This window comes from Pristiophorus japonicus, chromosome 21 (assembly GCF_044704955.1).
Source record: "Pristiophorus japonicus isolate sPriJap1 chromosome 21, sPriJap1.hap1, whole genome shotgun sequence".
In the NCBI taxonomy this organism is placed as follows: domain Eukaryota; kingdom Metazoa; phylum Chordata; class Chondrichthyes; family Pristiophoridae; genus Pristiophorus; species Pristiophorus japonicus.
The window spans coordinates 25,159,874-25,171,988 of NC_091997.1; the positions used below are offsets into that span (position 1 = coordinate 25,159,874).

At 42.7% G+C, this 12,115-nt stretch overlaps 1 protein-coding gene across 2 annotated transcripts in view; it reads right to left on the reverse strand.

The window, feature by feature from the left end:
• Positions 1-12,115, reverse strand: part of moto (minamoto) — a 77,860-nt gene that overhangs the window by 63,514 nt on the left and 2,231 nt on the right. Inside the window, exons 2-3 of one of the 2 annotated variants that reach the window (XM_070864491.1) lie at positions 9,773-9,898; positions 5,441-5,589 (exon numbers count right to left, since the gene is read on the reverse strand). In XM_070864491.1, the coding sequence (XP_070720592.1) occupies positions 5,441-5,589; positions 9,773-9,898 (275 nt within the window). Of the gene's footprint in view, positions 1-4,468; positions 4,581-5,440; positions 5,590-9,772; positions 9,899-12,115 lie in introns of those variants that run through there. The other variant, XM_070864492.1, reaches the window with a different exon arrangement.

Here is a 12,115-nt window from a genome sequence, read left to right on the forward strand (position 1 = left end):
GAACATTCTTTCTGCATCTAACCTGTCTAAACCCGTCAGAATTTTAAACGTTTCTATGAGGTCCCCTCTCATTCTTCTGAACTCCAGTGAATACAAGCCCAGTTGATCCAATCTTTCTTGATAGGTCAGTCCCGCCATCCCGGGAATCAGTCTGGTGAACCTTCGCTGCACTCCCTCAATAGCAAGAATGTCCTTCCTCAAGTTAGGAGACCAAAACTGTACACAATACTCCAGGTGTGGCCTCACCAAGGCCCTGTACAACTGTAGCAACACCTCCCTGCCCCTGTATTCAAATCCCCTCGCTATGAAGGCCAACATGCCATTTGCTTTCTTAACCGCCTGCTGTACCTGCATGCCAACCTTCAATGACTGATGTACCATGACACCCAGGTCTCGTTGCACCTTCCCTTTTCCTAATCTGTCACCATTCAGATAATAGTCTGTCTCTCTGTTTTTACCACCAAAGTGGATAACCTCACATTTATCCACATTATACTTCATCTGCCATGCATTTGCCCACTCACCTAATCTATTCAAGTCACTCTGCAGCCTAATAGCATCCTCCTCGCAGCTCACACTGCCACCCAACTTAGTATCATCCGCAAATTTGGAGATACTGCATTTAATCCCCTCGTCTAAATCATTAATGTACAATGTAAACAGCTGGGGCCCCAGCACAGAACCTTGCGGCACTCCACTAGTCACTGCCTGCCATTCTGAAAAGTACCCGTTTACTCCTACTCTTTGCTTCCTGTCTGACAACCAGTTCTCAATCCACGTCAGCACACTACCCCCAATCCCATGTGCTTTAACTTTGCACATTAATCTCTTGTGTGGGACCTTGTCGAAAGCCTTCTGAAAGTCCAAATATACCACATCAACTGGTTCTCCTTTGTCCACTTTACTGGAAACATCCTCAAAAAATTCCAGAAGATTTGTCAAGCATGATTTCCCTTTCACAAATCCATGCTGACTTGGACCTATCATGTCACCATTTTCCAGATGCACTGCTATGACATCCTTAATAATTGATTCCATCATTTTACCCACTACTGAGGTCAGGCTGACCGGTCTATAATTCCCTGTTTTCTCTCTCCCTCCTTTTTTAAAAAGTGGGGTTACATTGGCTACCCTCCACTCCATAGGAACTGATCCAGAGTCAATGGAATGTTGGAAAATGACTGTCAATGCATCCGCTATTTCCAAGGCCACCTCCTTAAGTACTCTAGGATGCAGTCCATCAGGCCCTGGGGATTTATCGGCCTTCAATCCCATCAATTTCCCCAACACAATTTCCCGACTAATAAAGATTTCCCTCAGTTCCCCCTCCTTACTAGACCCTCTGACCCCTTTTATATCCGGAAGGTTGTTTGTATCCTCCTCAGTGAATACCGAACCAAAGTACTTGTTCAATTGGTCTGCCATTTCTTTGTTCCCCGTTATGACTTCCCCTGATTCTGACTGCAGGGGACCTACGTTTGTCTTCACCAACCTTTTTCTCTTTACATACCTATAGAAACTTTTGCAATCCGCCTTAATGTTCCCTGCAAGCTTCTTTTTGAGGTGACATAAGGGAAATACTGATAGAGAACTGCCCAGTGTTCCTCTGCCCCAACGCCCATCGAACTAACCTTCTGCGTTACTTGTTACGTTACTCCAACACACCAGCTCAGATCATTTCATCTGGATGGGAGGAATTAGATGTTAGTGAGGAAGTGAGATTATGTGATTCACAGAGCATGACAGAGTTAGTAGTGGGGAGTGGGTGTGCCACTTTCCCGAAGAAGACTGCCTGATAGCTTCAGACTTGTGGGACCCAGAACTCATAGGTACTTGACAGAATAAAAGGATGTTCAAGGAAAAGCATACCTATGTTCAGGCTCTAAGATCAATCTCTACAGATGTGGGGAAACTGACAGGTATGACTCTCAAGTCGACAGTTCTCACTTTCAGAAACATCAGGGAAGTTTTCTCTTCATAGCAGATACCGATGGAGCATGTGGTAACTTCATTGCAAACTGCACAGACCCCATATGAGAAGTGGTAAGGGTCCATTTGGTACGTCCACCTTGTAGCTCTTTTGGCATCAAAATTTTTACCCCTTCATGACAAAACATGCAACAGTTATGCAAGGTAAGAGAATCCTTTCCATTTGGCAGCCACCAATTTTACACAGCAGCTTTACAGAGTGGTAGATAGGGGATAGAAAATGTAGGACTAGTGAATTCCAGGCTTTATTGACGTGGCACCATGTTGTGGGTCAGTGCTTGGTGCATGCATAGTCCAGGCATTCCTTTTCTTTCATTAGGCACACTTCAATCAATTGTACCTCGGCACTCTTCCACGGACCAGACAACCACTTTCTCATTTACTTGCATGACCTATGAATGTGGGAGACTGTATTCAATGAAAAGGCCACATCCTCCCAGACTTGCTACATATTAACTCACATGGGAGGGTTCCTCTTGGCCCCCAAAATTGCCACCTTCCTTCAATGCACTTCCCCCAGAAGCATATCCAGTCTCTCATCCTTAAAGGGACAAATTCTACTATATATTCCAGACATCTTTTTCAAAACTGTGACAACTCAGTCAGCCTGCAGAAAAAAAATAACAGCAGCCCTTTAAGAACTGCTGCAGTCCTCATTCCAACACCCTCCTCCACCTGCTGCCGTAGCCCTTCCTGCACTCCAGGCAAATGTACAGGGAGCATACTAAATTTGGATAGAACCTAGGATCCTATTGTTTGAACTCTGTTGCCTCTCAGCATCAAGCCTGGATCAGAAAAATCCAAATGTATCTCTAAAGAGGATCAAGCCAAACTTGGCACTCAATCCAATCTCCCACAGCAGGTGTTTTACACTGCAATTCAGTTTACTTACAATCAACTGAAAACACCTCAATCTTACTGACTGATAATGACCACTGTGCTGACTCTTCTGATGTCATCATCATCATAGGCAGTCCCTCGGAATCGAGCAAGACTTCCACTTTTAAAAGGAGTCCTTAGGTGGCTGAACAGTCCCTGTCACAGGTGGGACAGATAGTCATTGAGGGTAAGGGAAGGTGGGACAGGTTTGCCGCATGCTCTTTCCGCTGCCTGCGCTTGATTTCTGCATGCTCTCGGCGATGAGACTCGAGGTGCTCAGCGCCCTCCCGGATGCACTTCTTCCACTTAGGGAGGTCTTTGGCCAGGGACTCCCAGGTGTCAGTGGGGGTGTTGCACTTTATCAGGGAGGCTTTGAGGATGTCCTTGTAATGTTTTCTTTGCCCACCTTTGGCTCATTGCCGTGAAGGAGTTCTGAGTGAGCGCTTGCTTTGGGAGTCTTGTGTCTGGCATGCGGACAATGTGGCCTGCCCAGCGGAGCTGATCAAGTGTGGTCAGTGCTTCAATGCTGGGAATGTTGGCCTGGTCGAGGACGCTAATGTTGGTGCGTCTGTTCTCCCAAGGGATTTGTAGGATCTTGTGGAGACATCGTTAGTAGTATTTCTCCAACGACTTGAGATGTCTACTGTACATGGTCCATGTCTCTGAGCCATACAGGAGAGCGGGTATTACTGCAGACCGAAGCTAGCAATCATCCCTGGACTTCAACTGCCAGACTGCTCCAGATATGACCAGACCATCCAGGATTTTGTCAGTCTTTGACTATCATCAAAGTCACATCTGCATCTTCTATGGATTATACTGCCATTCTTGTACCAGAACCTTCACCCAAGGCTGTTACAGTGAATGGGCAATAAACTCCACCGGAGGTGTGAGAGACACTTTCCAAGAGCACATCATTAAAGGATAAAGTCAGGTGAAGCCCAAACACCTGATCATTAGGCACCACCTGCCCTGGACATTAAATTAATAACAGCCATTTTTTCACTCCTTCAGAATAAATTGCTCTTAAAATATTGCATTTTGTAGCAGAGATGGTACAGGATGGAAGACATGGCAAGGAGATCAGCAAGCATCAGATTATAATGCAGACCATGGCACATCCATCTACCAATGATCTGTGACAAATGCCTCAGCTTCCTACAGGTTAACAGGACAAGCTGCATCATATGCAGCAAGAACACTTACAGAAAACTTGCAACATATAGACAGCACAATTAGTGGTTGGCAATATCACCAATGCCCTCAATTGTTATACCTATAACTCATTCCAAGGTTCAAGCTGCAAGGAGCAAACTGTATGGATCAAAATGGTGCGTTATACATTGGTGCATTTCCCAAAGAGCAAGGGTCATTTTGAAAAGTGTCCTAATGTATCCAACTTGAAACCACTGGAAGATGAGTATGGCAAGGCTGTCAATTGTATGTTGCTTCTTAATTGTCTGTTCTGCTAGTGTAAGGATATGCATGAGATGGAAATGAAAGAGCTGTAAGGTTGCATGAAATACTGGCACGGGTGAGCAGTAAACAGGTTGACAGGCTATCTACCTGGAACATCAGAAATTTGTTCAATTTAACTTACCAGATTCCTTAAAGTGTGCCATTTTCTCCACCACCTGTTTCTAGGTCCTGCAGGCAGCATTGTATGGGGCCACCACCTCTTGCCAGGCATGACATTCTCTGGAGATGGTATCCTAGAAAGCAAACAGGGCAAGCCTATTTGCACCCAACTCATGCAGCAGAATGTTCACTTTGCCACCTATCAAAGTGGTGGGCAGCATTGCTCTGCTATTAGTCCAGATCCCATTTTGTGCCTCCACTGCCTTGTCTGTCTTTGACTTTGGCTATCAGCTCTTCCTCTACCATAAAGGTTGTAAATTGCTCTGACCATTTTTCAGACTTACTTCAACATTTTTATCCTCTTATATGCAACCACATACCTTTAATTTTGAGTGGTTGCTTGCTTCAGATTCAGCAGCCCTCCCTCTTTATTACACTCCCTGTGCAAGGCTCAAGCTGCAGGCAGCATGTGTAAAATTATTAAAACAACTAGGTTAACTCCCCACTTCAGTTGTACTTGCACGCATCGAGCACGGAAACATTTTTCTAGGATCACAGAATCAGCTCCAGTATCAATCGTTTTATAAAGTATTGGAAAAATAATTTTAGATTCCATTTACAATGTTCGTAATATTCTAGTGTTTCTATGCTACTGTAATTACAATGTTAATCTTTATCCCTCTGAATAAACAGTGACAAGAAACATGAGGTAGAAAAGACAATTGCTTCATGTTATAAAAATTAAAAAGAGTAAAAGTATTTCCCATTTGTAAAGTAAGTTGATTTATCTTGAGGGTACAATGAAACACTGATTTGGTAAATTAAAGCTCCAGGGATTACACCAATTGTCTCAAGTGTGGAATAATGGCCTAAGCAATGCGATCACTTCTGATATCATCATGGCAATAATCTGCAGCCCTCAAAACATGGTAATATTTATGCACTCGATTTTTTTTATACATCATTTAATTATGGAAATAGATAATCCTCATACCGGTTAGGGATGCTCTGAGATCCAGCAAGCTGTTTATAATCATCTCCAGATGTTGACCAAGGAACATAGAACAAGGAGGAATCAGGAGTGGTCGACACTGATGCAGTGTAGGACTGATGTGAGTCTATATTTTCTTCATATTGAGGTATCTAGAGAGAATTCAGATGCAAGGCTGGAAATCTTAAAACTGTTGAAATACAATAATCTAGATATAAATATTAGTCGTTACAAAACCTTTTCAAGAGGTATAAAGACAGGTTTACATCTACTTTCTCCATATAGCACTGGTTCAATTAAATCAGAAAAACTCTCCATGTTGTCTGATAGGGTAGCCTTTAAACACTGTATAAAGTGCAGTTAGACATTTAATATGGCTGATGGCTTAATTAAACTTTTACTTCGGGGGGGGGGGGGGAGGAATAATTCAACCTGCACCTAAAATGGGAGTAAAGTGAGTGGGCATCTGTGGCACCTGCCTCATGGCGTGGATGAGAGGCACGAACCATTTTCAGGTTTGTGCCTCATTTCTATATGATGTGCGAGTTATCAGCACTACACGCACTGGTTTTTGACAGCTTGATCATGGGGTGTGAATTTGGGCAGGAGGTACACCATTTAAATACATTCTGCACCTCTTGAAGGGGAAGTGCATCTTGGCTGCACTGTATGCTTCAGACTTCAAACTTTGAACAGAGAACAGTCAATACGAGTTCTGAAAGGGCCCCTCAATTATCCGATAACGTTATGGAGACTTTGTAGAGGATGTAAGCAGAAGGAAGTAGTTCCTGTTTCCGGCTGACAGAGGAAGGTTGCCAAGGAATGTAACAAGGTCAGAGGTGGCTGAGCAAGTGAATGCATGTAGCACTGTAGTGTCAAAAAAAATGCAATGATTTTACCAAAGCTGCTATTGTAAGTCTCATATTCATACCTCTCTTACTCTTAGCTTAGCTATGCACCACCTGTAGCCCCAGCATTTACAAGCCTACCCTCCCTACCTTCCTTTAATCACAGTAGCACACTTCACTGTACCTCCTTCTGCTACCACTTTCACACTCTGCACCTGCTACTCTCCTCATTATTGCTGTCCTCACTTCTCACAACATTTCACACACCATTCATACTCTGGCATGCACATTTTCACAACCCTTCATCAGCCACACACCAGCACTCCCTCCCTCACAGACTCTACATGACGACCTGGTGCTGCTTTGAGCTACCACTCACCCTTGAGACTAATTGCATATTGTGAGAACAGAGAGAGCGTGAGCCTGAAGGCCAACAGATGAAAGCGGGAGAACCAGCGGCAGAGAGTCAGTGAGAGTGGAGAGTGTGAGCCTGAGGGGAAACAGTGCAAGAGGCCAATGGATAAAAGCCAGAGAACCATGGCAGAGAGTCTGTGAGAGTGGAGGAAGTGAGCCTGAGGAGAATAGTATAAGGCCAACAGATAAAAGCAGGAGAACCGGCAGCAGAGTCAGCGAGAGCGGCAAGTCAGAGCACGAGCTGAGCGTGGAAAACTGAGAAAGAAATTCAACCGTGACATCACTGCTGCAGAGGGTGCAAATTGGTGGGGAACAGAAAGGGACACAGATACAAGATGGACGGGTTGCACCTGAACAGAGCCGGGACAATTGTTCTCGCTGAGAGATTAACTAGCTCTTTACGACAAAAGAAAGTGGGTGGGCGGTATTATTGAATCTCGGCGTTAAATCAGTGCGGAAATTAATGCTGAGCGATATTATGGCCATTGATTTTGCCCATTCCGATGATTCCGCCCCCAAAAAGTGGGCGGGCGTTAATATTTTTTGCCGACATTAAGCACATGGGGAAAGTAATACTCCACGATAAGTTTCCTAAAAATGCCGTCAGTTTTCATTTTGTGCCAAAATGGGCGATAAATGGACATTATATGTCATTTCCGTGGTAAAATAGGTGTTAAGCATGCAAAGAAAGTGGAGGTTCTCGCCCAATATCTCAAATACTACACATAATACCTCATGCAGTTCTGAGCACATTAACAAGAAGGGCTTTATGGCTAAGAAAAGGCGAATTGGTAACAAGTGGCACAGACAAGGGGAAGTTAGAAGATATTTTTCCATATTGATCATTATTAAAACATATATTTTAAGATGACTGGCTGTAAAGGCTGAAAGCACAGCATCATTTAATGATATTCCTTTGTCTCCCAATCCTGACAAATTGCAATCTTTGAGGTAACTCATCATTCTCCCATGAAGATGAACATGTGGAGTCAAGACCAAATGAAGTATTTAGGTCAAGCAGGATTAGAAGGAGAAAGTATAACTGGTTCCACGAAATGTATTCAGAAATTAAACAGTTGTTTAGCGCACTACAATTTGGATGTCAGAACACCGTCAGATTTTGCTGTTTCTTGGTACTGCCACTTCTCCAGGAATGTCCACCGTCAGAAAGTTCTACTCCTCTCTTTGACGTGACCTCCCTTTGTCTCTGTTAACCTGCTCAACTTCCATCGCTACCTCTGGCCCTTCTCGTGTTTGACTGAGTATGTGCCAATCAATCTCAGATCAAGCAGATTCAATAGTAACTTTCAAAAAGGAATTGGATAAATACTTGAGAAGAGAAAATTGCAGAGGTATGGGGAACGAGCAGTGAGGGGTGGGACTAATTGGAATGCTCTTTCAAAGATCCGGCACAGGCACGATGGGCCAAACAGCCTCCTTCTATGTTGTAAAATTCTATGATTCTATGCAGTGCTAATAGATCGGGGTGAAAGGGTGGCTTTATTTACAATTCCTTGCCTTGTGTAAAAATTATTTTCTATAATTACCAGTTAGGAGAAATAGTGCAGAGTTGCTGTCTCGCAATATTGGTTGAGCCCCACTGTAATTATTGTGTCACATAACATGACCTTCAGAGCACCAACTATAGCTGCAATACCAATGGGACATTGCAGTCACTGAGCAAATTTAATTTCAATACACAACTATGAGTGGTTCTCGGTCTCATGTTCAATATAGAAGGAATGGAAAAATCATTTTGCATTGCTAGCGTGGAGTGGCCTGCTCTATTTTTTAATTTTTTTTTTAACTAATTAAAAGATGAAGATAATAAAAATTTTGCATATAGACCAAGTACAATACCAATATCGTGTAATTTTTTTTTTAAGTGTGTAGAATTATTTTTCTCAAGCAACTCTTCCCTCAATGCACTGGGTCAAATCTTGCTGGAGTGGGGCATCTCGCAGCGTGTGCCGTTAAATACTTTTTTCTGCACCTTTCAGCTCGAATATAATGTGCAGTAACTGGCTGGAAGTGCATCTGGGACCTTAGTGAACGACGGGACCAACAGTGAATCAATGAAATTTATCAATTGAGAAAGAAATGGAGAAGGAGGGTGAATTAAGAATCAAATCAGGTAAAGAGAAATAGAATGAGGTAAAGAAAGTTTGGATTAAGACAGAGAAAAAGAGACAAAAGAAAAAAATTAAAGACTTGAAATTTTTTACATCTCTAAGAACAATTTACTAGATGCAGAAATGAGATGCGTCTTAAATTAACATTGCTAATATGATACTTACACTGTTAATAATGGGCAATGAATGTACAATTACAGCAAGTTCTTAAAAATAATGGGAGGGTAAGGGCGTGATGTCATTTGTGTGGGGCAAACGGCAGCAAACGACAAGCAATTTCTGGAGATTCGCAATTCACCGTGTATCTCTTCTTCCCCTGAACTTACTTTCCAATTTGCACATTAATAAATAATAACTTTTATTTATATAGCACCTTTAACATAGTAAAATGTCCCAAGGTGCTTCACAACAATTGTACAACATGTTAGATATTGACCATTGAGGGAGAGAAAGAAAAAGCGGGAGAATTGTAAAAAGAGGTTAAAGGCTCGGGTCTGAAGCGGCAGCCAAAATGTGCTCGCAGGTAGACACAGGTGAAAAACTTTAAAAAAAAAGGAAATTCAAATGAGTATACAATAGTAAAATCAGTATAATAAAGATTAATTATAATTAAACAAAATTAAATACATACCATAATTATAAATTAAGTTAAAATTAGAAAATCACCAATTAAAGTAAATTAAATCAGTTATTAGCTGTCTTTAAAATTCATTCCCTGTCCAGTGAGTCAATTAATATGGAAGAATCAATCACTGTCCTCCATCCTTGTGATGTCATAATTTTATTATCTTATTAATAAAGGCGCAAGTCCTGAACTTGTCTTTACTATTCGAGGTAGATTTGGCCCACTATTTTTACTTGAATCCCATTGAGTAAAGCTGTATTATTTTAAATGTTATTTTTTTTAACCAAAGATACATTTTAATTGTATTCCAACTTACCTGTGCTTTATAAGGACTGAAGAATGAATTACAGTTGACCAATGCATCACTGAATACATCTGTTGATCTGCTGTTAGCATCAATACCATTGTAGTAACGATTCACACTTTTCAAAATAGTTTTAGGCTAAAAAAAGAAGAGAAAAGCCTTATGTTCTTTTGCCTTTGGGTACTATTTTAAAAGTATTTCGTATAACTAACAGAAACAATTATTTTTAATCAGAGCCAAAGTATACTGAAAACTTAGTAAGAAAAGGAATATTTTGGGGAAATATGCAATCCATGTAGGAAGGTATGATTGCCTTCCTTCAGGTGTTTCACTGCTTCCCTACATGTTCAACTGTGTGAGAATTACATTGTGTTTTTACAAGCTATGATTGTCTCCTCTTACCTTGACACTCCCTGGTGAGGTCAGTGAACCTCTTTCAACATTGAGTAGCTGCATGGGGTTACTAGATAGAGATAGCATTCACTGCCGTGGCCACTTCTTCCATCCTGAGCCCAAAATGCTGGGACTTCCTTTGCCAGATTTTAACCAGTAACACTTTCAATTTGGGACTTAGTGTACTATAGAACCACTAACCACAGACATTGCAATAATCCAAATTGTTTAAAATAAAAAGCCACTTCAAATTGTTGCAATTAGTTTAGCTCTACAGCAGCATTGAACTTACCTCCGCTCGGGAGATAAGCTCACAACAAGGAATTCTAATAATGCTGAGAACCCAGTAATATTAAAATAAAATAAAACAGAAATGCTGGAAACACGCAGCAGTTCAGGCAGCATCTATGAAGCGAGAAATAGAGATATTGGGCTCAAGTTTCGGACGTCCGTTAGAACGGCGCACATCGGAAAGGCCCGCCTAATTTGTAGAACAAAAATTGCACCGAATACTTACCTTGCGATTCTCCGATAGCTGTAGGCCCATTTCCAGGTCGACATGGCAGCAGGAGCTGCTGGGGGCGGAACCCCAGCAGTAGCTCCCGCCGTCCTTTCTCCGGGGCGACGACCCTATCCCAGATTGAAGGGACATCGCCCCTATCCTGGGCCGAGTGGCCTGACGCATCTTACCTCGTCGGCGGGGCCAGCCCGCCTGGCCTCTCGCTGGAGGCGGGCCCCGCCCGACGTCCACCGTCGGCGGCGGGGTCCGCCCACCCGGCCTCTCGCTCAGGGTGGGCCCCGCCCGAAGTCCACCTTGGAACCGGCGTCGGGGCCCGTTCAGCCCCCCTCTCCTCTCACCCTGTTCAGCCCCCCTCCCTCTCCCCCCCCTTCAGCCCCCCTCTCCCCCCCCCCGTTCAACTCCCCTCCTTCATTCCCCCCCTCCTCCTCCTCCTCCTCTCCCCCTCTCTCCCTCCCTCCCTCTCTCCCCCACCCTCCCCCCCTCGTTGTCAGAAACACAGAGACAGAGAGAGATATTGACAGAGACAGGGAGAGAGAGACACTGACAGAGGGCTCCCGGTGCTGCAGTCGGTGAGTAGAAAGTAAATTTTTTATTTATTGATTGATTTTTTTATTATTATTTTTTATTTGATTTGATTGATTTATTTATCATTTATTATTGATGATGGCTCTTTATTTGTAAAAGTGAAGTGTTTAATGCTTGTAAACCCCCCTTTCCCCCCCTCCCCATCTCTCGTTCCCTACACCTGATTTCTAAGTGTAGGCAAGGTTTTTCTGAGCACACAAAAATCTACACTTACTCCATTCTAAGTTAGTTTGGAATAGGTTTTCGCTGCCTAAACTTGCAAAACAGGCATAAGTGACTGGACACGCCCTCTTTTGAAAAAAAAATCTGTTCTACAATGAAACTATTCTAACTCACTAGAACTGGAGAAAACTTAATGCCGAGAATTGCAATTTCTAAGATGCTGCATTCTAAACTAGTTGCTCCAAAAATATAGGAGCAACTCAGGCCGAAACTTGACCCCAATGTTTCAAGTCGATGACCTTTACCTAACCCGGAGTGTTTCCAGCATTTTCTGTTTAATTTCCGATTTCCAGCACCTGCAGTATTTTTCTTTTGTATTAATATTAAAATGAAGTTCACAAAGGTAATTAGCGCTTTCAAAACCCATCCCTTCCTATTATGTCCTTCTTTGGCTTGGTCTCCATTATGTTTGATTAGGCCTCTGTGAAGCACCCGTGGATGTACATGAACAATCAAACATCAAACACAAAACAGTTCTGCTATTGCACTTAATCTATGGCAAAGGGGAGATATCGATCTCTGAAGACACTGGTCTGGAAGCAGCAAGACTTTTCCCAGTATAGCTGGAAAATGGCAGCCTAAAAATGAGAGTCTAAGTATAATTTCCTGCATTGAGACTAACTGTAGTAGATAAC